Raw genomic sequence first — 27,127 nt, 5'->3', positions numbered from 1 at the left:
ACAAGATTTTTTTGTTCTAGGAAACTTCACTTAAGGGGGGGGAGGATGAAAGGAAGTGAAAAAATTTAATTTTTATGGAGAAACTTAGATCTCAAAAACTTAAGGTTACACACGTGAAAATTTGTATTTGGAATCTCCTTTAAAAAATTAAGAAACACGCAAATTTTGGAGGGGAGAATCAACTTAACGGGATGGGGTGAAAAAGGAGTTGACATTTTTTATGAGGATACTTATATCTCAAAAGCTAAAGATGTTAAAGACGTGAAAATTGGTATTTGGAATCTCCTTTAAAAATAAAGGAACACGCACTTTATGGCAGGAGGAAATCAACGAAGTGGGTAGGAAATTTGGAGGGGGGGGGGGGGGGTGAAAAAGGAGTTGAATTACTTTTATGAGTATACTTATAACCCAAAAACCGAAGATGTTACAGACGTGAAAATTAGTATTTGGAATCTCCTTTAAAAATTAGGAAACGCACATTTGTTTTTTTTCTTTCGGAAAATCGATTTAAGGGGTGTGGGGATGAAAATAAGTAAATATGTTTATGAGGATACTTTACCTTAAAAACTGAAGCTGTTACAGACTTGAAAGTTGGTATTTTGAATTTCCTTTCAATAAAGAAACACGTATTTTGTTTTTGGAAAGTCCACTTAAGGTGGGAGAGGGGTGGAAAAAAGTGAAGAAGTTGAATTATTCTTATGAGTATACATTTATCTCAAAAACTGAAGGTTTTACAGACGTGCAGACATGAAAACTGGTATTTGGAATCTCACAAACAGCACGGATTTTATGTGTGCACGCCTTAGAAATCTACATTTTCCGCTCAAGTCTGAACTGAGCTAACACAATCCCATATATTGCTTTACAGCATTGACATATATTTTTGTTTCGTATATATATGGTGATAAACTCATACTTGTAAACCTGACACTTTGAAGTGCAATTTATACCCACAATGCAGGTCATTGAATTTTAACACATGTTTTATCTCTGCAGTTATTATTAAGTGTTCATAATAATGTCTATTTATCAAGACTTCAAGGACAGAACTAATTAGTTTTTAAAAATTAAGGCAAATTAACATTGGGCACAAGATTCTATCACAGTGTACAACTGAAGGTTCAGGAGACAAAGAAGTGCAACCCACAAGCCCAACATTCTGTAAGACTAACAAACTGTGATCAATGCACATGCTCTGTGTTACCATATACTGTATGTTTTTCAAAGCTAGCACCTAAGTTCAGAAAAACTCATTCCTATGAACCATCTAAACTTTTATGAATGTGTTTTTATGTATGTTATTCATGAAAAGACAGTGAATACCAAGCTTCCAATTTGACAATTGGCCCCAGTCATGAAAATAATTTGACATGTTATCGTCGTATGACATTCTTTGTCAGATAAAGTAATGTTTTGTGATTGCATGATATGTTATGTGTGATCAGCTGAAGATGACCTAGGAAGGTCGAAACCGGTCCTGTAGTTTTAATTTAATAAAATAAGTATTGATTAGGTGGAAGTCGTCGTCTTATTGTATTTGTGATTAAAGGTTCGCCCAGTCCTTCCTATATAAAACATTTTGCAGTCATCACAAGTGAACCTACAGTATATGCTCCCAACGTGGTGTAGACATATTTCTTGTTGATAGTGTGCAATATATATAATGTTCTGATATTTTATTTCTGGTTCTAAATGCTGATTTGAGTTGAAATTTCTTGAAAATATTAGCGATTTTAAAAACTTGAAATCCAAAATGCGTAAATTTTACAAATTAACTATGTTCAAAGATTTCCTTTCTTCTCTCAAAGTTTTTTTTTTTTAATCATTTCATCATGTCCTTTTTTTCAACATATAATTTTGTCTATCATTTCTGGGTTTTAGCCAATTTACATCAAATCTTGTTTCAATACGGAACCTAAATATGAAATTCTTAACGTTAAATTTTAGCCAATTGCTTAGCAATTTGTTTTACAACTCTAATTTCTTTCAGTTTGTTTTCCTTACTCATGGGAATTTTTAATAATCTATTAATACAGCTGTTGTAAGCTGCTTGTTTGCAAGTTCCTTGGTGGTTGGAATTTTCGTTGATGGTGGTGATTGACTATGCGGTTTCCTAAAAATATTGAAATCCATCCATCCTACTGTGTTTTTTTTTTTGTTAATGTGAGGCCCAAGAAATTTAACTTTTTATAATTTTCTTTCTCCATAGTGAATTTGGTGTTGCCATCAAGCAGATTTAAACAACCCAGAATTGTTTTGGGAGTAATGAGGTCTCCATTTAAAAATCCTACCGTGTTGTCAACATAACGGACCCATAATTTTATTTCCTTCTGATGTATTTCCAAAATGGATTTCCCAAGCTTATTTAAATAAATTATGACTAAAAAAACTTGGAAAATAATAATCATAATAATACTACGTACTACCATCAGCACTGTTACTAAGATGGCTTTGATATTTTATGATTATAAGAAAGAGGAAAGATGAAGAATTTCTGCAGAACTACTGGATAGAGCCAGACGTGATCCCACATTTCCAACAATGATTATTGCTGGAGATGATGTCCACACGAAGCGTCAAAGTGCAGAATGGTGGAACCCTAGATCACCAGCAAGAAAGAGCCAAACTCAACCTTCGAGAACGAAGACAATGTTGATCGCAGTCTGACAGTAAAGGGTTAGTTCACCAGGAGTAAGTTATACGAGGTGAAACAGTGAACCAAACTACACTGAAGTCTTGAAACATTTGCGACAAGCAATTCAACCGATATAGATGTTGATTCCCATAGGGAATCTGAAATATTTGTCCCGAATGAGTAAATTTATAATACCAATATAAATGGTCCGCTATCAGGCATTACAAACCTTCCAGCCAACTCATTCCTGGCCACCAGTGCTTCGCCCCCGTGGGCTAGGCTGGGCTCATCGGTTGGCACCCAGCACACCCACCAAGACGCTGGCTAGTGCATACCGTGATTTGTGGCAGTCGCAGGACTGGTTCTTACAGCACGACAATGCAAGACCTCAACACTGTTTTATCTTACCAATTATCAGGCCAGACATTCTGTCACTGCCGTCCCACATCCACCATATTCGCCCAACCTCTCACCTTGGGATTTTTTCTAGTTTCCGCAATTGAAATGTGACTGAAAGGAACACTTCAAGATATTGTAGACATCCAATGGGCTGCGACACATGAGCTTACAAGCATAGTAATTGACAGTTTCCCTGCTTGCTTCCAAGACCTCCAGAAATGCTGGCAATTGTGTACAGATAACCGAGGGGACTACTTCGACAAAAGCTAAGATCATTACTTGGTAAGAGCAACTTTTCTATTTATTACGACCTGTCCTGGAACTTTTTGACGTATTTATACATGCAAAAATAAATAACTGACAGGTCCACTAACACAACGGGGCGGAACACATAATTTCTTGACTGAAAAGGCCTAACGTGCTTGAACATAATATTTGCGATTGGTAAAATAAATTATGGTTCACTTCTAGGAACTTAATTTTTGAAATAAATTACTTTGAAAAAAATTCACCTCAAGTCTGAACATAAAACATACGATTCTCGCACTAAAAGGTATGAATGACTGGTCAAATCACTAGATAGTGAAGGAATGAAAACCTATATCTCTAACAGCTAGATATCAACGATTGATATGTTGATACTGAAATATACTTACGACGACTACTACTACTACTACTACTACTACTACTACACACTCGATTGGTGGACGTCCTGCGACATATCGTGATTTCCATTAAAATTTGTCCAAAATCACAAAAAGGAGTGGTGAAAGGCATAGCAATTTGCAAATAAATTGTGAATTACGTAAGAATTCATGAAAAAATTTTGAATTGACAATTTCACGATATGTCAAGACTGTTAAATATGTGCAAATTGCACAATAGATTTTTTAAAAACACATATTGCATCCACCATACAATTTATAAGAATGTGAAAATAAGAGGTCCCTATTAATTAATTAAATATTTTGATCTAATAATAATAATAATAATAATTTACATGGAGTAGTATTTTATTACAATTGTTATTTTGTATTTATTTCTTTAATGGGCATGCGCACACTGACAATGTAGGATTTGGGTAGCAATGATTGCTTACAGATCTGAAAAGGTCATGCGTCACAATTGTTCTGCTGCCGATGATTCCACAGCATCTTTTCACTTAATATGACTTACACAAAATGCCCTGAACACCGATGGCCAGCACCATCAGAAGAAAACATATCACACAACCTGCTTAATTCACCTTCTAAAAATAGCATGAATATTTCAACAATTTAAGCCATGAAATTTCAAATTCTGACTTCAACTAAAAATATTTTTAAATTACAATTTGCGTTACATCGCACCGACACAGATGGGTCTTATGCCAATAGTGGATCAGGAAAGGGGTAGGAGTGGAAAGAAATCAATCGCGGCCTTGATTAAGGTACAGCACCAGCATTTGCCTGGTGTGAAAATGAGAAAACACAGAAAATCATTTTCAAGGCTGCCAGCAGTGGGGTTCAAACCTTCTCAACTAAAACTAAACATTAATGTATGAATATGCGAGATTATCAACTAAATCTGAGGTATCTTTGAACAGTCTTCACTGCAGGTCAGAAATAGACGATTCAATATCTGCAATTGCACTGCACTGAACACATTTCGCTACCAATGACACATCGTGCTCATTTTAAGCATCTCTGGACATTTACAGACCTACATGTGGTAGTCTGCAGGGTCTCCATATTTCGGTGGAAAACAGGGATTTATATGGAAAGTGACATGCTGAGGCTTCACATTTTAGTATTCTGAAATAACTTACCCTGGACCTGGATATAGTAGGATGCAATTAATGGAAGAACAACATTGGGAAGTTCAATACTGAACAATATCCAGAAACAAGGGAATCAGCTTGTTGGTAATAAATTCAGTATCAAGAAGGGCAGTAGAAAATCTAGGGAAGTCTTCACCAGTCTAAGACTAGACTGTGTATTTTGAAAATGGCTTTTACTAAAGAGGTTAGAAAGTGCTGGCATTTCAAGCCCAATAAATGGCAGGGGAATTGCATAAGTAAACTGATATTCAGGCAACTGCTTTTTTTTTCTGTATGCTAGCAACCATTTTTAAGAAAAAAGAAGGCATGGTTCCACAAATTATATGTTTCAGGTGAAGAGAAAAGACCTGGCAAAATCTTGGCAAATTAATATAATAAACATTTCACTAACTGAGGATAAGGCTATTGGTGCAAAATAAATCCTATAGGGCCAGGGAGAATCCCATGGATCTTCATACTTTGTGATAGGAAGCCTGGAGTCTGCCACAATGCAAGAGAGCAATATCAAGGAATAGACTGTGAAATTGTAAATTTTCTACAATTTGATAAATCCCGCTCTCTGCAATTGTATACTGATTTAAGTTATTCTCAGCCGTGTGCATTAACTTCACAGAGAACTCTAATGCTTGCTATCAACCTGTGCCATTTATTACAGCTGATGAGCAGCTCATTCCAAGTAAAGCTAAGTGCCAGTTTACTCAATTCATTAAAAGAAATTAGTTTCATTATTATGCCCGTATCATCTACCTTAACAAGTGTTATGATAATTTTAGGAGAATTCCACCTTTACAATACAAATCGCATTTATTCCCTTCAGAATAACATTAACTTATTTGTATATGTCAAAAAGAAAAATAGAACAAGGATATATATATTAATAAACTGTAAAAGATACTGGATTTGTCTGTTAACTTGTCCTGTCCACGTGCCGATTAAAACATTAAACTATGTCACCTTACTGCACATGCATCTTGAATTAAAATGTAAGAATGGTCAAAAACACCACTATAACCATACATCCCCATATCACACACTTTAGACATGAAAAATACACTGGTGTTGATTTAATAACACATAAAATACAAGTTGGTATGAGTTAAAATCTTGATGTTTCTACAACTGTCTGGAATAGGTCTTGAAAGGAATAAGATCAACTTTCTTTTAAGCTGAAGGCTGTAGTCCCGTTGTATTATGCTGCTCAAGAGAGAGAATGTCTCTTAAAAGCATTCAGACTGCAAGGCCGGGCTTGGTTAAAAGATGTTAAAATTAGGAGTACCTTTGCTGGTCTTATGTTATTCTGGTGAGCATGTATGCTGCCTTGAGCCAAACTAGATCACTAATGTGTGTTGTGCAAGGCACTCTAGGTATGCAGACATGCTGGCTCACCAGAATCAGACTGACACAAGCTGCAAGATCGTGATGCATACCTCCGGTTCCTACTCGCAACAGAAGTTTTGGAATCTGTAAACAATTTTAAAATAAACAATCCTAACAAATGAGGGGTTTTGCAGTGGCCGGAGGGTGTAAGACGTGATTATGCCTTTCTCTTAGCAACAGATGCTGCGCAATACAGTCAAAGGCAATCTGCATTTTACTCCAAAATGGTGTGCATAACTTGCGTCGCTCATACTTTTCAGAGTTCTAGAGGAGGGCAAGGGCAGATTTTCCAGAAAATGAACTTGACACACGTTAAAAAAGTATATGTTATGATGCATCACGGAGAGAACTATTTCAATCTCTAGCAACCGACAGACCACTGATACTGCAGCCCACCATCTAACACTGGAGAGCGTGGATCAATGTCCAAGTACATCATTATGACACTCTTCAGGCAATGAAATGTGTTGGAGGCTCCCAATTTGCAGTGAAGTTGGTCATCTGGTATGTATTACAGTAAAACTCTGGCTATAAAATCTTGCGCTCTATTACACAGGTCTTGACAGGGAAGATTTTTACCATGTCATATCAAAGAGGCACCAACCTCAAGTAACTTAGGACATTTGAAGTATGCCCTTATTGGATCAGTTGACATTGAAAGGAACTTCTCTAGGTATGAGAATGTGCTAGCAGACAACCATGAGTCTACCTCTGAAAACCTTCACACTATTGTAACACCGAATAAGGCAATAAGGCAAGTACTTAACACTACAGTTGCACAGTTTGAAATGATGTTACTCCATACTGTGTTATGATAGCCAATAACCAGTTTTTTCTTAACAGATATTGTCTTCAATGGAATGCTACTGTAATGATAGCATACCGAGCATACAGATATTCAATGATTTTTACTGAGAGAAATACACAAACCCCTAAGCATGGGGAATATAAAGAGCTCACCAGAAAAATGTATACACTCCTTGTCAGACTGTATCGGGATACTGACACTGTCAATTGTTTTGAAGTACCAGTATGTTACAGTATAGTCTTCCACCTAACAGATGTCTGTACTTGCATCACAATAGTAGGAAAATAAACTGGCTGGAGCAAGCTTGAGGTTCGAGCAGCGAAAATGCAGTCTTAAGTGGTTTATCAAGTTTGACAATGCCGTTGAAGTGCAACGTCAGTGGAGGAGGGAGTTTGAAACAGAACCTCCAACACGTCTAACAAACCATTACTGATAAATCTGACACACTTGGAACGATTTGTGATATTCACAATGGAAGATTGGAGCAGAACACGTACAGCTACTAGTTATGCTTCGTCGGCTCTACTGTTGGAAAGGTTTGCTGTTTCTCCACAGATGTCTGCTACGCAATGTGCACAGGAAGTGGGGGATTAGCAGTGAAAGTGTACGATGAATTCTGAAATCCACTAAGTGGAGGAAGTTTATATTCCACGATCATTGCAAGCGCTTAATGACAACGATCCTGATAGTCAACTGCAATTTTGTGAATGGTATCAACAAATGGCAAGTCAAGATGAACACTTTTTGACGAAGTCGGTGTAGTCTGATAAGGCCCAGTTTATACTTAATGGAACAGTGAACCGACATAACTATGTCTACTGGGCATTGGGAAATCCACATGTTCATGTGGCAAGACTGTCAATCTACCAGGCTTTAATGTCTGGTGTGGACTCATCTACAGGCTTAGTAGGACCCTTTTTCTTTGATGGTACTGTCACTAGAGAAGTGTACTTTGAAATGCTATGTACATTAATTTTACCAGCTGTACGTGTGCTTTATGGAGCTGGTGATGAGGTCTTCTACCGACAGGATGGGATGCCACCACACTACCATGTAACAGTACAAACTTTACTGGATGACAATCTGCAGGGACACTGGATTGGACAAAGAGTCCACTGAATTCCCACCACGGTCACCAGATCTTATATTACAAAAATAAATTCTACACTATAAACATCACCAAAATAAGAAACATTACATACTGAGCCAAAATGAAATGCTCCAGTTTCTCAATGAAATTCGCAAGTCTCTATTAACATTTAATAACAGCATAACACAACAGGTGCTCAAACACAAACTTGCTCCTATTTTCACTTTAAAAGTTTTCTCAGAAAACACCCTCTCTGCATCACATGCCACAATTAGAGCATACTCCAACTTAAAATAATAAGAAATTTCCAGTATCGATGTACCATCAATTTTCTCATTGCTTTGGCAAATACCAGAAATGTTTTTAAATTTGTGCAGACCAGAGTTTTTTTAACACTATACTCTCCATTTTACCAAGAAAACTTCGTAAATTAGGTTCATTAGGGAACGTATAACTTCAATTCCAGTACCAATGTGAAGGGACAGTCCTTTTTCTTGTAATTTCTTCATGGCTAAAGGTATGCACATCAAATTAAAACGAATGAATGTAAATTGCTCACGAGCAGCATCTTTGCCAAAGACTTTTTGTGCTTCATTAACAGAAGCAACTTCAGAATCGATCGAAGCTTTCAACCACCATTTTTAGTACTTCAAATGAATCTGCATAATAAGCAGCAGATTCAAGTCATGTTCCCCATCTTGTATGAACTTGAGAAGGCGGGAACAGCACTTAACCAACTGTATTTCTTTTTTTGTTGCTATTTGCTTTACGTCGCACTGACACAGATAGGTCTTATCACAACGATGGTATAGAAAAGGCCTGGGAATGGGAAGGGAGCAGCCGTAGCCTTAATTAAGGTACAGCCACATTTGCCTGGTGTGAAAATGGAAAACCACAGAAAACCATCTTCAGGGCTGCCGACAGTGGGGTTCGAACACACTATCTCCTGGATGAAAGTTCACAGCTGCGCGCCCTTAACCTCACAGCCAACTCGCCCGGTCCAACTGTATTAAAAAACATATTCTTGTGACATGGGGCCTTCAGAAATATTCCTTTCACTGTAGAGATCAAAACGTTTACTTCAAGAAAGAAAGCCCGGACTGCTTCAGCAACTTGGAGTCCATTTGCTAAACATGTGAAGTGTATCACATCTTCCCATGGCTTTGCACATGTAAGGTGCAGCATCAGTCAGGCCATGAAAACATGATCGTAAAGAATGCATGATGACCACAAAAAATTAAGTGCATCATTGAAAAATGCAGCAACTGTTCACTGATTCAACTTATTGTTATGTAATGCATCCATAGTAGATGTGATTTCTCTCTTCTTCCTCTCCTAAAATTCCAAACATGAAACAGACCTTTGATTCACGTTCGCCGTTTCATCTAGCGAGACTAAACTTTATTTTCCATCAGGCTTCTTCCTTAGTTAACCTAACGCCACTTTATAAAGCTCAGGAACGTAATTCTACCTAACTGTTGATTTCTTTGGGACTGGTGGTTTTGTATACTCCTCCAGACACTGAACCAAGTTCATACTGTGTGGCTTAATCAATGGAATGTTTGCAAAAACAAATGCTTTACACAAGTCTTCACTGAATTTACTTCGTGTTGGACCATGTTTAATTAAAGCTGTGGTTTCCAAGAGCCTGGTGTTTTGTTTCACGTTTACAATTTTTAATGCTTTCGAGGCCAAATTATTTAAGAAATGAAGTTTTGGGAACTAACCATATTTTTGTAGTGATGGAATGTCAAAGAATGACAGGCTAATTTAAAAAAAATTTCAAACACTGCAACTGTAAAAAAAAAAAAAAAGTGGGAACTATATATCCCAATGGCTGTCAGTATGCCTAAGTGACACAAATGTGGGAACTATACTTCCCAATAACCAAACGCTAGCACACACAAATCAGGACATAGAACATGATTATGTGCATTCATCTTGTACCACACAGAAGTACAACTGATTTACACTGAATACAGCTGTAACCATCATTTTGGGTAGAATAAGGGTGTACAAAGTGAAAGACAAACAAATAATACATCCACAATTATATATTGGAAAGGTAATCTGAATACACACGTAACTCAAATATGATATGTTATAACCTGTCCGTAATATTCGTAACAACACTAGTAATAACTCTAACATAATCAAATGAAATTTTTTTTTTTCTATTCTGCTTTACGTCGCACCGACAAAGATATGTCTTATGGCGACGATGGGATAGGAAAGGTCTAGGAATTGGAAGGAAGCGGCCGTGGCCTTAATTAAGGTACAGCCTAGGCATTTGCCTGGTGTGAAAATGGGAAACCACGGAAAACCATCTTCAGGGCTGCCGACAGTGGGGCTCGAACCCACTATCTCCCGATTACTGGATAGTGGCCGCACCTAAGCGACTGCAGCTATCGAGCTCGGTTCAAATGAAATAAAGTAAAATAACAAAATAATTCTGGAGATGAATAATCCTGGCAAGATGAAGAACTTATGTTCCTGTGTTTCACCAATACATAAATCCTATTTATTTAACCATACTGAGACAACAAATATGCTCAATCTATGTCTGAAGCACGACAGAATAATTTATGATAACTTAAAACAGCTTAGAATTACTTACATCCATCTTCCTGATGCAGAAAATAATTTCACTTCCCAAAAATGCATGCTCCTGACAGCCATTATACTACACACATGTAAACAAACAGGTTCACCAACCTAGAAACTGCAAATATACCAGAGCAGAATTTTTTTCTAGATTTTCAGTTGTCCACACAAGGTAGCACAAATCAAATGTGGGAATCGGGTTACCCAATGGCCCAATAACGGAAAAAAGTTAGTGGGAATTATACCACCCACTGGCCACGATAGGGTTAATTTATTGTATTTTGTAGCCGAACTTGATACTTTCTAGTTGCCGTTACCTGTGCTACAATATTTGCAAAACAAAATACTTCTGTCAGCTGAAAAGTCTTCAAACTCGCATACATATGCTTTCGATACAACACTAATAAGTCACTTCTCCTTAGGGATTATAACTTAAGCAGCAACAACACAGTCTTTTAATGTACTATGAACCACAACCTGTTTCCACAAATCAAAGCAGGACTTATAAGGACTAACTGTGCATGAAAGAACACCATATTTAACTATTTACGAAGTGGGGAAAAGACAGCCCTATCTTAAGTGAAATTCCAGTAATCAGTAGCCTACTTGCCTAATTGGGTTGCAGGTAGACAAAGCCATGGCCGGATGTAAAGCGGGTGTTGCCGATTTTAAATGTGCTACCCACCTGTCAAACAGACTACCTGGCGATAACCAGCACAGCTTATCATCTTGAATATACAAAAGTCATGCACAGATTTCAAGCATGTAAGTTCTCAAATACATGCTGAATTTTCCAATATTGTCCTGCAGAAGCTGATGTCTACACTCAAGACGCAGAATACTTTCAAAATATGCCATAACAGGGGGAAAGCAAAATATATGCATCATTAAGATAAAACCACTCCAAATATGAAATATGCATAATTATCCAAAGACTGATTATTATCATTATTATTATGCAATAATGGAAATTGAGTAGTAAAGCATCAAAAGTATAATTAAATCAAAATAACTGAATGAGTGGTAGGTATACTCACATCATTTACATTAATTTTTGCTTTGGCAGAAGTTTCCATAAATGCACAGTTAAACTGCCTTGCCAGATTAACACCTTGATCCTTCCCAACAACCCTTTCGTCTTCCAGATCACACTTATTACCAACAAGAACCATAGGTACATCATCTGTATCCTGAAACAGAGAACAAAATCTGAAATCTGCAGCTTTAATTCCTAAATTTCAGCAATTATCAATCATACCTCTAGTAATAAAATAGTGAAGCTACTGACAGTTTCCAATACTGAGATGCACAAAGATTTATAATCTCCCAACAAAACACTGTCCAAGTCTATTTATTATTAGTACTACTATTCTCATGGTTTGTTGTAATTTCTATTACATAACTGTATAATTTGAATATTGTGGTTAAGTGTAAGAGAGAGTTTTCAGTCCTAATAAGTTCACCACAAATAAAGGCAAATTACTTCCACAATACTATTTGTGGGTACAGGCATTATATACAAGAGGAAAGAATTTCTCAGCTGGACATTCAATGTAACTATGACGAGACTTATTACCTCTGTTGTGAGAACAAATATCACCGTAGAAAGTACAGGCTCTTATACATAGTATTAATGATCTAACAGCTGTAAATGTGGATGTTTTAACTGTGGATCTCCAAGATCTGGCAAGGTCAAAAAGGATTAAAAAATTATCAGTCAAAACAAATTGAAGGAATGTCAAGAAATGAAGCAGATCCAAAACCCAAATAATTCTGAATTAGTGTTGACAGGTACCATTAATAATAATAATAATAATAATAATAATAATAATAATAATAATAATAATAATAATAATAATAATAATACTGGTTCATCGTGTGGGTTACTGTAGTCACACCCCAATTTATTAACCATTGGCAATAGCTGAGGGGCCCGGTGAGAATCAGGATATTAGTAACTATGGAACAGGCGTGGGTATGTCTTGACATATTTTGAATCATGGCCCTCTATATCATCAGGCAGCTAGGACTATGCAATCAGCTGGCGGTTCCTAAATAGTTAGAGGAGAGATTCTCACTGGGACTATGTGCAAGGAGCGTAGCATCCTACTTCACTAAACTTTTACTGAGCATGCTCAGAATGGTTTAAGCAAACCTCAGACCTATGTGAGTAACAGAATCCCACTTCAATCTCCTGGGAAACAACTTGCCAAATGAAATGGAATTCAAAGGAGAGCTATCAATATTCAAGGGGGTTATGGAAGAAAGAACAGACTGAGTTAACAAACAGGATATGTCTGCGTGTGTTAGGAGTTAAGTGATATTCAGGCAAGGAGAGATAAGAGGAAGAGAGATGATTTTTAAAAAGTTCATAACAGGTATCTAAAAAGGGAGGGCAGATTGTGGTGTAGGACTGTTCTTCAGGAACACTATATCATGCAACATAGTTTCTGTTAGGCATATAAATAAGCAAATGATGCGAGAAGGTTTAGGAGTTGGGGGGAATTAGGACGAGAATTATCTTGGTCTGTACACCATGTGAGGGTGCAGATGATGCTGAAGTTGTAAAGTTTATTAAGCACTAAGTGACATTCTAGTCAGGGTCAACAGCAAGGATAGGGTAGCGCTAATGGGTGGATTCAACGCGAGGGTTGGAAACTGAATTTAAGCATATGAGAAGCTGATCAGTGAATGTCGGGAAGATATGGAAGCTAATAAGAACGGTAATGGGAAGAGTTCACTGGACTGTGCTAATATGAGATTAGAAATTATAGCAGACTATGCAAGTCCTTTTCACTTCCTAACAAAGCAAAGCCACTTTGAGTGGTTGCAGAAAGGTCCATCAAATCAGTCCTTGATGGTAGATCAGTTGACTGCTCATCAGCTTCGATTTCTAATAGTGTTGCAGAAAACCTAACCCCTGAACAACTTGCTGTGACTTATTGATTGAAGGTCTGAAAAGGAAATGAATTTAGCAACAGTGCAATTTGTTGCCACTGCCCTGTAGATTCCTGAATAACAGCAGTTTCGAGGTTTTGTTTTGATTTGGTTTTCGACAAAATGAGCGATATACCCACTAAGAAAGTGAGAGGGTCGTATTTTTCATTGAATGATAAAGAGACCTATTACTTAATGTAGTAGAATGCAATAGAGGGATGCATTAATATCATTGAAAATAAAAAAAATGAATGCTATGTCGGCAAAACAGAAAGAGCAACATGGAAGGAAATTTCTTGCAATTTCAATGAAGCCAGTTGTAAATAATTGACAACAAAAAGCACTAGTCCTTCCTTAACCTAAATCATTTGAGAAACTCGCTTTCATTACATGTAAAAAAAAAAAATTCACATCATTAAAAATTCTTTATATAATTTCTTCATATTTTTAGAAGATTACTTTGTCACAAAAAATTACTAGATAAAACTGTAATTATCGATCAGACTGGAGAACAGACCACAATACACGGCACGGAATGAAAGAGCAAGCTGCATGCTGCAGGTAGATTCAAGTATTTCCTCATCCTGGTTTATTAATTCTCAAGTTCGGTTTTACATGAATATGCCAGAGATTAGTATTTATTTCAAAATTTGGAGTAATTCTGTTGATAGAAATTAACGTGTTCTTCGTTCAAATCCAACATATGATAGAGGCTACATGCAAGAATTACGACTATGGAAAATATGACATTCAAATTGCAACTTCTACATACATGACCTTCAATTTATTATCACTGAAACGTTGAATCAGATGTATTTAATGAATGACATTCTTGAGTTTAAAGACTGCAGGCACTGTCTGGAGTATCGGTGCTTGATCAGCAAGAGCTTACGGGTCAAACCTGACGGAAGATTGATCGCTGATCAAACAATGACTGCTGTCTCACCAACCCAATAGCATGGTTGCAGCTAAGGTTTTATGTCATCAGAAATAGCCCAAAACAAAGACCGATGCAGACAAGGAACTGTACGGAGAAGAAAGAGAGATAAATAATTGCTGAATCCAAGACGACATTGTGGGAAGATTTTGGTAATAACCTGAACAGACTAGGTCAAGCGACAGGGAAGCCTTTCTGGACAGTAATAAAGAATCTTAACAGGTATGGGAAAACAAGAATTGTCTTAGTCTATACACCACGTACGGATGCAGATGAGGATGAATTTGACAGGTTTTATGATGCACTGAGTGACATTGTGGTCAAGGTCAACTGCAAGGACAGGATAGTGCAAATGGGAGAATTGGGAGACTTATTCTAAGTGGCTTCCAGTCTGGTCAGTTGCTATATTTTAGTTTAGAAAAGGTTATTAGTTTGCAAAGTGACAGAACAGGATAGAATTGGCAACATCTGTTTCATGGCTGGACGGCTTTCCTTCTGTTGTATTAAAATAACCACCCCCTCCCCCTCTCCCGCCCCCCTTCAGTGTACTGTAACATCAAAGCTTGCCAGCTGGAAACCTCATGGCTGAGGAGACTATATAAATATATTCTTCAAGCATAAGGTAATTCAGCACTACATAAAGGTTTCAAAATAAGCTCTTAAGCCTTGCAATAATAGTTGAATATTGTATTTATGGGTCCACCTTTTCAATACAAAGTTGTGCAATATGTCACATTACATTTCCTTTAGGAAATGCCAAACAACCAGCTCTGCTCCACACATCGCAGCGAAAGGTCAACCTCACGGTCCGCAATGAACTGCAAAATCCTACCACCTTCTAGAATCCACCAATTTATTCAGAAACGGATCGTCAGCATGTAAGACCTTTAAACAGAAGCAACTTTTTTAACAGCATGCATCGCACTTACGTGCATTGATTACGTGTTTATGTACACAGTTTCATTATTTTAACTTAAATGTCTGTATGAATACAACTTGACGTCAGCTCAACTGAACTTTTTAACAGAATGCAACACTTGTAAAGTGCCAGCCTTAGTTCAACTTCTGTGTGTTCAATCTTAATCAACATTATGAACCTTCATCTGGAGGTACTTTAATGGACTGTATTACATTCTAGTGCCTAGAGGCATATGTGCTATGTATAGACTTTAAACATTTTAAATGTTTTTGTCACTACATTAAGTCTTTAATCACTTGAATTTTTAACAGAATGCATTCAAGTAACTAGTCTTGATTTTAATTTCCAAGGGTTACACACATTTTAATGACATTGGTCTGTACATTGTTTTGGATCATTCAATGTAATTGTGTGATTTGTGTTACGGCTGATGATGGCCTACAGTTAGGCTGAAACTAGTCCCAAAGGAAATGTAATGTGACATATTGCACAACTTTATATTGAAAAGGTGAAACCATAAATAAAATATTCAACTACAGTTGAACCTGCTTTATACGTAACTCTGTTCTGCATAATTCGTATTTGTACGTAATTTCCTTCAGGTCCCGGCAAAATATAATTTAAAAGCATGTTAATTAAACCTTATTTATATGTAATCCGTTTATACGTAATTCGCAATTATGCGTATTAAGTGTTAGTGAAATATAACCGAGTTTTGTGTAATTGTAATGAGCACATGCTTTTTTAAAAGAAACTACTGTATTTACGAAGTTTCCTCTTTGTCGGCGTAGGCAGAAGTAGAGCGGTCAGGTTTCGGTGCTGAAACAGAACACAAAGAAGTTTCGCAGAAAGACATTGTTGACCCTTTCTTATTGGCGGCGTAACAAAGGCCAACAGAGCGAGTCCTCTTCGCTCTCTACCTCGTTCCTTCTCTAACTTCGTCGTTTTTTACCTTCACAATGCTGCCAAATATTAAGATACATTACAAGCAAAGAGGGCGGTTTCGATGCAGAAACAAAAGAAAATACAGTAAATTTGTTTGAATATGAGAATTTCTTTCGTGGGAACAACGGGGAAGTAAAATGTCCACGGTGCCGGTACCTGGCGTTTACTGTTGAACAGTACTGTATTTTTGTCATTCATTTGCTTTTGATTAGCCATGGAGAGCAGAAAAAGGAAAAGTTATACCCTAGAAGAACAAAAGTAAAGTTTATACAAAAAGTGGACGCTGATCCACACAAAACAAAAACTGAAATTGCTTCAGACTTAGGGATTGCGTAGCCTATACCATGCTGTGTACAGTCATCAGTAAAAGAAACTATTTTTGACGAGTTCTTAAAACTGGGTTCAAATACAGCAAAGCACAGCCGTCAACAGGAAGGAAGGTACGTAGATTTGGAGAAAGCACTTTTCACATGGTTCCAGCAAAAGCGGGCTGCAGCTCTACCAATTAGTGGCGATAGATTTAGCTAAAATGATGAGTATCGCTGCTGATTTCAAGGCTTCATCAGGATGGTTGCAACGATTTAAAGATCGTCATGGAATCACAGGGAGAACAATATGCAGTGACTCAAAAGCTGTGGACGACATCACGGAGCAACAGTGGAAAGAAGAGGTTCTGCAGAGTATCGTAACAGATTATCAGCCTCCAAACATCTACATTTGTGATAAGACCGGCCTATTTTACAATCTCCTTCTTAATAACACATTAGCTGAAAAAGGTGACTCACGCCATGGAGGGAAGAAAAGTAAAATTCGTGTAACAGCACTTCTCGCCACCAATGCAGATGGATATAACAAACTTCCTCCAATTGTGATAGGAAAATCGAAGAATCCGAGGTGTTTTAAGGATGCGAAAACAAAACCTGCGGTTATGAATTCAACAGAAATTCTTAGATGACTGTGCTTCTAATGGAACAGTGGTTGAAAAAAATAGACATTAAAATGAAAAATAAATAAAGAAGGTCCTTCGTATGGATCGATGTGCAGCATATCCACCTCAAATCGTTCTGGAGAATGTCTGAGTGGAATTTTTCCCTCCTAACGGTACCAATGTTCTACAACGGCTTGATTTGGGCATCATTGCAAATTTCAAAGTGCATTATAGAAAAATGCTGGTTCAACATTTAATAACAATGAGTGATGCAGGAAATTAACCTCTCTCCATTAATTTGCTACAAGCCATGGACTATTTCGGATGCCTAGAAGCAGGTGTCATCCTTCACAATCAGCAACTGTTTCCGTAAAGCTGGAGTCTTACTAGAAGAGGCTGCCTCTAATGATTATGGGGACGAAGGTTTGTCTGGCAATGAGCTGACGCTACCGGAGGGTGTAGAATTCGATACTTTTGTGCATTTCGATTATAATCAGGCTGTATGTGGAGAACTACCGGATGAAAAGATTATTGCTGATGTATGCCAACAACGCGGTGGTGATGGATCAGCTATATGCGATAGTGACAGTGATGGAGGTAACGAGTTGAATCTTGAAAAACCTGCACGGAGTGAAATGTTAAGTGCAATCGATGTGTGTAGGCGTTACATCAGTGCGAAAAAGTTGTAATGAAAGTGCATTGAATTCATTACTAAGTTTGCAAAAGGAGGTTTATACTCTTAATGCAAGAAAAGTGAAACAAGCCAAACTATCTGATTTCTTTCAGGCTGGACCAAGTTCAAAATAATATTTTCTCTTTTAATGTATTTATTATTTGCACATGTAGGTCTATTCCATTGTATTTTCAGTAAATATGTGACGTATTGTGTAAGTCTGATTTCTAAGTAATTCTGAGTTACAAGTAGTTTTTTCTCTTCCCCTTGATATACGTATAAGTCAGGTTCAACTGTATTATTGGATACCTGCCAACTTTACAAAACAAAAAATCAGGAGATTATGATATGAAAATCAGGAGAAATAAGGAGATGCAATTGGTCAAAACTGCTTATTCTACATGTCTTGCACAATACAGTACCATTATATATTTATAACCCTTACTGTCTCAAAGACCGACTGTTACTATACAAGGCTACTAGGCTAAAAATTACGCATCTCTATTCCCTCACAGGAAGAATGATCGGTCTCTGATAAACCTTCCGAAAACAGTATGAACACTTGCTCCACATGTGTGAATCAGTCATGCACTTAGATGCCATTACTTAGCAAATGCATAGATTAATGGATTGCATCAAGCGCCCGCGCAATTATTTGAAACGCAATGCTATTTGTATCAAATAACTAGTTGATGTACCTGTGCTTTACGACCGAGTTCTCAGAAAGACTTTCCTTGTAGTTTTCCCAACAGAGGTCAACATGGGTCATTACAATGACGTCAGTACGAATGTCGCAATTAAAAGCAATGCTGTTATATGAAATATTCGATAGTGAAAATCAGCACATTTTCTCACTTTTAGCGAAAAGTATTATGGTGATATAGATACTGATTCTCATAGGGAACATGAAATATTTGTCCTGAATGAGAAAATTTATAATACCAATATAATGGTCCGTTATTGGACATTATAAATTTTCCAGCTAACTCATTCTTGGTTGCCTGCATTTCGCCCTCGTGTGCCAAGTTGGGCTCATCAGTTGGTACTTAGCACACCTACCAAGACGCAAGGCTAGTGCATACCGTGGAGGCGACTGCATAGGCTACTTGAAGCCACCAGCAGTACCAATGCACCATGAGAGACTATGTCTCACTTCCAAAAATTGATGCCTGCCTGGCCATCAGATGATCTTACGATATGACCAATAGGTAATTAAAAATTACATTTTTGGCACCTTCCCCCAAACTACAATTTTGAACATGGTGAATAAAATGATTTATACGTGGACTGTAGTTCCTTACTCCCCGACTTTACACACCGATTTCCATTAAACTCGTTCACCCATTTTCTCGTACCTCGGCACTGATATGGACTTAGCAACAAAAATCCAAATTCATGAATATCTCTTTATCATAGCCAGTATGGTAAAAATGTATAAGACATAAATGATCGGAAATTTAATAATATATAACTTTAGTTAAGTAGTGCTTATCAATAGACCAATACTATCAAAAATATTTGAGAATTACATTTTAGGCCTTCCCCTAAACTACCATTTCACTTAGCGGGAATAAAATTATTTATGGCCTAGACTGTAGTGACTTATTCCCCGACTTAATATACTGATTTTCATTAAATACTCTTCAGCCGTTTTCTCGTGATGCGCGTACATACATAGACATAAATTACGGAAAATTAAAATGTGCATTTCCTCGTTACCGTGGTCATGACTGGTACAGATATATCATTATTTTTAAATTCTGAGCAATGTACAGAGAAAACTCTTATTTTAATTATATTGAGATAAATGGCTCCGAAAATCTCTAGGAAAGTCACTAGTCGTTATCATTGAAATTCTGTCACTAAATTACTAAAAAGACTCCATATCTAGCAACTAGTGTCTAGAATAGACTAGACTGATGTGAACGAACACAAACATGGCACGCGAGAACAAGATATTGACAATCGATGTATGTGTCGCGTATTAATAAACATCGATACATCGTTTGAAAGCGGCCAATGAGTGAAGGACTTCCGGCCACTGGCGTAAAAAGCTGAAACGGCACGAGTTGAAAAGAAATGTTTAAGTTAACCAAAAAATAAGCTAAAATCAGGAGAAATAATAGGATAATCGGGAGGCGGGAATAACTGTCGAAAATCAGGAGTCTATGATATACTAACAATTTGTTGGTTGTTTTGATCCACCTTTCCAATACGAATTAATTTGTGTTGCTACGTCGTAATGTTACAACACTAATTTACCGGGACATGTTTCGCTTTATTCACAAGCATCATCAGCCTATACAATTATCTCAAGGTTTGTCATATTTGGATTGTTGTTACAAATTTCATTACATTGAATGTAAATCTAATTTCAGTGATAACAATATTTAAAACATAGGAATAATATACACATTAAAAATTATGACAATATGATTTGCAATGTTAAAATGGAGTAACTCTTAATTCTAAAACACATTGACGTCCAAAACACAGTTTTTACAATTTGAAAATTTGGCTAAAAATTGTTTGCAATGTTAAAATAAAATTGATTCAACTATAATTTGGCATTAAAATTTGAGTCATAAATATAAATATTGGATGTTAATATATAGGAGCCATAGTTTCTAAAGGGCGTTGGTTTCTAGAATACAGTAACATTTCATTATTGAGAATTTTAGTTAAGAATTGTGCTCTCTAAATAATGTTATTTAAAAAGACTGTAATTTTGCATCATGCATGATTAGAGTCATAATGATAATCTAGAATTGAAGTCTTGGGTTCGTTGGAGAATGGCTTCTAGATTTGATGAGGCTTGCTGCTGCAGTTTGGCAATTTGATCAGAGGAAGTATTGACATATTTAATTCTTGTTTGTAGCGACCAGACTCTCATTGGAAGTTGATTGTTTTAATGTAAGTTATGGTTAAAAGGGGCTTCAATCCAAATTTTGAGTATCTGATTTTGTTTCTTTCGAGATTTAGAATGGAAGAAGCATCTGGAACAAATGGAAATTAACTTCAGTAATATTGTGTGTGTTGTGCTTGTAATGTGAGTGTTGATGTTGTATTATCACTTACCCCTTTGTCTGCTGCTACAGAATCTTGTGGACCTTATTGCGTTACTGTGACTATTGTGGTTCTACTCCTTGTGTTGTACGTATGAGAGAGCTGTTGTGAAGGGCGGGTAGGGGGTTGAGGGGAAGAGATGTTGGGCGGGGCGTTTGCTACTGACGTGCTATGTGGTAGGGTATTCTTATCTGTTGTCGAGGTGGGGGTAGAGGACGATCCTGCAGGTGGGGCGTTCAGCTTTGGTGTGTTATATGGAGGGGGATTTTTTTTGCGTTGCCAAAATGGTTTCAGTTGCGAGTGTATTTAGATTGAATATTTTAAAGAATTTGCTTTTATCTGATTTGAGATTTCGTAATAATGTAGGCAACTGCTCTATTAACGGACTTTTTATTTCGGCCGCGTCATTCAAGTTTTTTCCTTTATTAAAGTATTGATCCAAATAAATATATATGTTTTCAAACTCTGTCATTAGTTCCCCTTTTCGATTCTTTTGATTAATGTAAGATCTATGTCTATTGAGGTGTAATGATGGCCGGTTTCTTTCATATGATTACTCATTGCGGAGTATTTATTGTGTTTTAAGACGTTAAAGTGTTCCATGTATCTGGTTAGGAAACTGCGTCCAGTTTGGCCAACATGTGATGATTTACACTGTGTGCATGTTAGTCTGTATATTCCGGAGCCTTGAAATTTGTTATTATAGGCATTTACTGTGTTATGGTTAAAAAATAAGTTTTTGTTAGTGTTATATGTTTTAAAGGCTATTTGCATATCCCGTTTTTTGAGTGGGTTTGCTATTTGGTGAATCTTTGAACTGGTGTAAGCGAAGGTTGCGTATTTTGATTTTTTTAGTCTTTTCTGGTGCGAGGTTTGTGGATATTTTCAGCTTTACTCTGTTGATGATTCGATTTACTATGTCTGCTTTATATCCATTGGCTAGTGCTAGTTCTTTTATAAAATTCGCGGGTGATAAGGGTATTTTGTAGTCTCTGTAAACCATACTGAAAAAGGTTGCTTATTTGTGGGATTTGGGGTGGAGCGAGTCATTTCTTATTGTTATTGGCGTGTGTGTTGGTTTTCTGTATATCTGATAATCAAATTTGGATTTTAAGCATGTTACAGTAACATCTAGATAATTCAATGAGTTGTTTTTTTAGTCTTCTTTGGTAAATTTTACGTATCTACCGATGTTGTTTAAAAATTCAAGGATTTTTTCGGTTGTCTGTTATTACAAATGTATCGTCAACAAATCTCAGCCAAAGACAGATTCCTTCCATGTTTGGTTTAATTATGCTATGTTCTAAGTTATCCATATAAATATCTGCTAATATTCCTGAGCTGGGGTCACCCATAGCTAAACTTAATTGGTGGTAAATTTTATTGTTAAAGGTCAATATGTCAATACTTCCTCTGATCAAATTGCCAAACTGCAGCAGCAAGCCTCATCAAATCTAGAAGCCATTCTCCAACGAACCCAAGACTTCAATTCTAGATTATCATCATGACTCTAATCATGCATGATGCAAAATTACAGTCTTTTTAAATAACATTATTTAGAGAGCACAATTCTTAACTAAAATTCTCAATAATGAAATGTTACTGTATTCTAGAAACCAACACACTTTAGAAACTATGGCTCCTATATATTAACATCCAATATTTATATTTATGACTCAAATTTTAATGCCAAATTATAGTTGAATCAATTTTATTTTAACATTGCAAACAATTTTTAGCCAAATTTTCAAATTGTAAAAACTGTGTTTTGGATGTCAATGTGTTTTAGAATTAAGAGTTACTCCATTTTAACATTGCAAATCATATTGTCATAATTTTTAATGTGTATATTATTCCTATGTTTTAAATATTGTTATCACTGAAATTAGATTTACATTCAATGTAATGAAATTTGTAACAACAATCCAAATATGACAAACCTTGAGATAATTGTATAGGCTGATGATGCTTGTGAATAAAGCGAAACATGTCCCGGTAAATTAGTGTTGTAACATTACGACGTAGCAACACAAATTAATTCGTATTGGAAAGGTGGATCAAAACAACCAACAAATTGTTAGTATATCATAGCATAGTTCAATACGGGTCTAATCACAAGATTAGTTACATATAATCAGGAGTCTCCCGCCTAGAGCCCGATTTCCATGCAAATGCATGTTTTTCAATAAGCTAGCTACACTTCTCAAACTTTGCAAATATTCATTTTACGACTTAACAATTCCAAATAACCGTTCTTTTTCCATGCATGTTTGCATGTATTGGCCATTTTAGGAGAAAATTCATGCATAATGCATATTTGGAAGATTTTGGATTTAACAGCGAATATTTGGACATTTAATATTGTATAATATGACTTTTCTTCTGACTTTGGCAAATATATATTGTTAACATGCATGATACTGACTTTTCTGAATGATAGTGTGCAGAATTTGGGACAATTTTTCCACGTTATAGGTTATAGTATGTCTATTACTGAGAGACAGAGAGAATGTATTCCTGGCATCCTATGTGACAATCAAAGTTAGTAGCCTACATACGGTACAAGTCCTATAATCCAATTAACCAAACACTTCCTTATCTGTTACTTCAGTAAATAAGGACATATTTTGGAAGGTCTCACGTCGATCTAATTCTTAGGAATAAGGTATCCCAGTTTTACAGCTGTACATTGCTATAAATTGAACCGTAAATTGTGCATTAATCACCGACGGCTCATTTTTCGTCTGTTCGACGAACAAAAGAAAACTTGTATCGCACTTCTGTAACGCTTTGTTAATGGGATAGCAGCTTACTAACTCGGGTTTTTCATTGAACCCTCTACCGTTGTTATCCTGGAATGTCCTACCCGGGACCCTCACTCGTCACACGTCTTTGTTATCGCAGCAGGCAATCGTTACCAGTTATTGAAAACATTCAAATGTGTCTGCAATCATCGCATGGAGACGTAGCTGCCGCAGCAAGAAATAAGTTGAATAAATTAATTAGTTAAAATCCTGATTTTGAATTCGTCAAGCTTATAAGAGCCGTAATGTGGTGAAAATGCAAAAGACGTACAATTTAACCTCATTTTGTCCAAATGTCTTTGTTGAAGTATGCATCTATCACTTCTTGTGATGTAAATAGGTAATTTTCTGTGCTTAAGAATAAACAGATAAACAGATGAGCTTAAACAGGGTGTCCACCAAATCCAGATTTTAAAATTCCCTGACATTTCCCTGTTTTCCAGACATAAAAACCAGTTTGACACATGATGACAAAAAACATAATTATAAAGGAAGTGTCAGTAATACTAAAATACATTTTTAAAACTTAACATCCAAAAAAATAAATGAGCAATTAATGTGCATATTAAAACTTGGAAGTTTAATTTAGTCTGATTAAATTCACTTTAAGTTTTTTTAAATGTATTACCATTACTGCTTCAGCGAAGAAACTTCTTTGTAGCCACCAACGACTCGAGCTTCTGCCATCACCCTCCACTTCTTTTCTTCTAATTCTTTCAGCAACAAAGCGGCCTTTCTCTTATTTTTTGCAAAGAATCTTCTACTTCCATTATTTCACGTTTCTCCTTTAGATTTTGAACGTACAAAGCATGAGCACTCCTTGCAGCATGGAGCACGTTCTTATTAATGGAGACCTTTTCAATTCCACCAGGGTTTGGGATAGAATCATATATTATTATTTGTGCTACAAGGGATACTTGTAGCATGTTCTCTACTATAATTTCCACATTCAAATGAAACATTTCCATGAAACAATATTAGTATCATTTTGAGAAATGAAGCTACCTTTTCTGTTTTCAAATTTACTATTGGAAGAACAGTGCGAAAGTGATCTAACCTCTCGTCTTTAGAATACAAAGAATTCACTTCTTTTAAAGTATCATTCTCACAAACAGAAGTGAACTCCCTTTGTCCATGAATGGCTTCATTACCCGAGATCCATTTGTTTTCAACAAAGGCATTTAAAGCTATCCTTAGCAGTCTGCTGCTTAGAGGCTACTTGGCTACACTTGGATCGAAACAAGAAATTAATTTAGTCAGTTTATATTCTAGCGGTGAGCAGATGCGGCCAACAGCTGTAAACTGCAGATGATGACGATATGCCAGCGGTGACTTTCCAGTAACTATTTGAACAAAGCTACCATTCCTCTTAGACAATCTGTGCAAAACACTAATATATCTCTATCATTTAATCCAGGATTGCCAGGAAGTGCTGCTTTAGCATCATAACCTATGTCAATTTTAGATGCAGGCAGAAGATTTTCTTTACTGTCTAAATACGTTTTAGGAGATTTTCTGAAGACTGCAGTGACTCAGACTTAACAAACCTCGTCATGATATTTATCATCAACGAAAGATTCATAAAGGAGTGATGCAAATGGGAGATCTGTCAAACTTTTAGGAATGGTTCCAAATCTCCAACAAGTTATAATAAAAATGACAACTTGGCCTTAAGAACCTTATCTTTAAGAGAAGTTGATACTATTTTGAAGCTGTTACAGCTTGGGATTTTCTGGTCTCTGTTTGTTCCTTCCACATATTTTTCGACATTAGGAAGGGTATCTATAGCATGTTCAATGACTTGAAAATTTTCAAGCCATCTTATAGTACAATATTTCAAAGGAAATACGTTTGAACCTGAATAATGTATATAATCAGCACATCATGCAGGAGCGTAGCAAAACAAGAAGTGAAGAGCACGAAGAAACTCTGCAATATTCCACTGGGTTTCTTTTACTGCCATTTTATATGAATTGTGCACAGTATGCAAGCCACAAGATCCAATGTTCAACAAAATGAGAGTATCTAGATCATCTAATAAATTACCAAAATCCTGAAGGAACATTTTATTAACATTTGGACCATCCACTGAAATTTGTAATTGTTTTTAGATAGACTCCTTGCTGTACTTGCAAAAAACCATTTAACAAATCTGAGGAGGTAGAGTGACCAAGAAACATGGAATCAAAATAAGAAGTGCATACTTCATTAGTATCAGGATTGAAACAATGAACTACAAGATCCATTTGGCCTATCTGAGAAACTTTATTCAGTGACTCGTCAAACCCAACGGTGAAATGTGTGCACTTACTACCCACCTCAAGAACTTGTTTATGGAAATAGAGAGCCAAACCACGAGTGATTGTATATCCAAATTTTGTTCTGTGCAGTTGAACTTTCGAAGCTGTTTCAGAGTCTGGAAACATTATTGGAAAAAACTGAGAACGCAATATAGGTCTAATTCATCGAGCTCACCATTCCCCAACAACACAGAATATTCAATGGTAAGCAGATCAAAACATTGAAAATTCGATCGATCAATCATATAGCTATTGATATTATTGATTACTTTCACATTCGAGATCACACTTTAACTGTTCATTAAAATTTATTCCTGGCATAAAAGACATGCCCTAGATTAATGTTATAAAAACTGAAAAATGTGTTTGTATTACACAGATAAATATGGTATGTCAATTTTATCTGGCAGAAGAATGAATTTCCAGATTTTTTCCTGAATTCCCTGACATTTCCAGGTTTTCCCGTTAATTATCAAATTCCCTGACATTTCCCCGTTTCCCAGGTTTTCCATACGGGTGGACACCCTGTTAAATCAAGACAATTTGGAGAAATTAGGGTAGTTTTTGTACAATGTTTCAAAAGGAACTGAATTTTGATAGTGCATGAATGCACGCATATTTTGCGAGTTGATAGTGCATGGAAATCCGGGCTCTAGTAATCACAGTTCAATACGGATCAATTATCATTAAATCGATAACATATAATCTTAAGCTTTGGCCTTTTGTCACTGCTACTACCTCAGCCCATCCCAACCCTCAAACCCTTCTAAGTTAAGTGTTTAGGGTAAATCAGGTGAACTCATAACAAATTCCAAGGAATCACTAGACAGACGAAAGGAATATTTTGAAAATCTTCAACATAAAAGGAAATCTTTCTGTTGATGCC

General features: G+C 36.4%; 1 protein-coding gene across 6 annotated transcripts in view; it reads right to left on the bottom strand.

Annotated features, from left to right (window-relative positions):
- Positions 1-27,127, bottom strand: part of Rap1 (RAS oncogene family member Rap1) — a 141,352-nt gene that overhangs the window by 5,659 nt on the left and 108,566 nt on the right. For all 6 annotated transcript variants that reach the window (XM_067141194.2, XM_067141196.2, XM_067141195.2 and 3 more), the window contains one exon: positions 11,770-11,922. In XM_067141194.2, coding sequence (XP_066997295.1) covers positions 11,770-11,922 — 153 coding nt within the window. The remainder of the gene's footprint in view (positions 1-11,769; positions 11,923-27,127) is intronic.

The sequence above is a fragment of the Anabrus simplex genome, chromosome 2 (genome assembly GCF_040414725.1).
Source record: "Anabrus simplex isolate iqAnaSimp1 chromosome 2, ASM4041472v1, whole genome shotgun sequence".
Lineage (NCBI taxonomy): Eukaryota > Metazoa > Arthropoda > Insecta > Orthoptera > Tettigoniidae > Anabrus > Anabrus simplex.
Note: the sequence above shows the minus strand (reverse complement) of the source record. Positions and strands in the feature narration are given on the sequence as shown.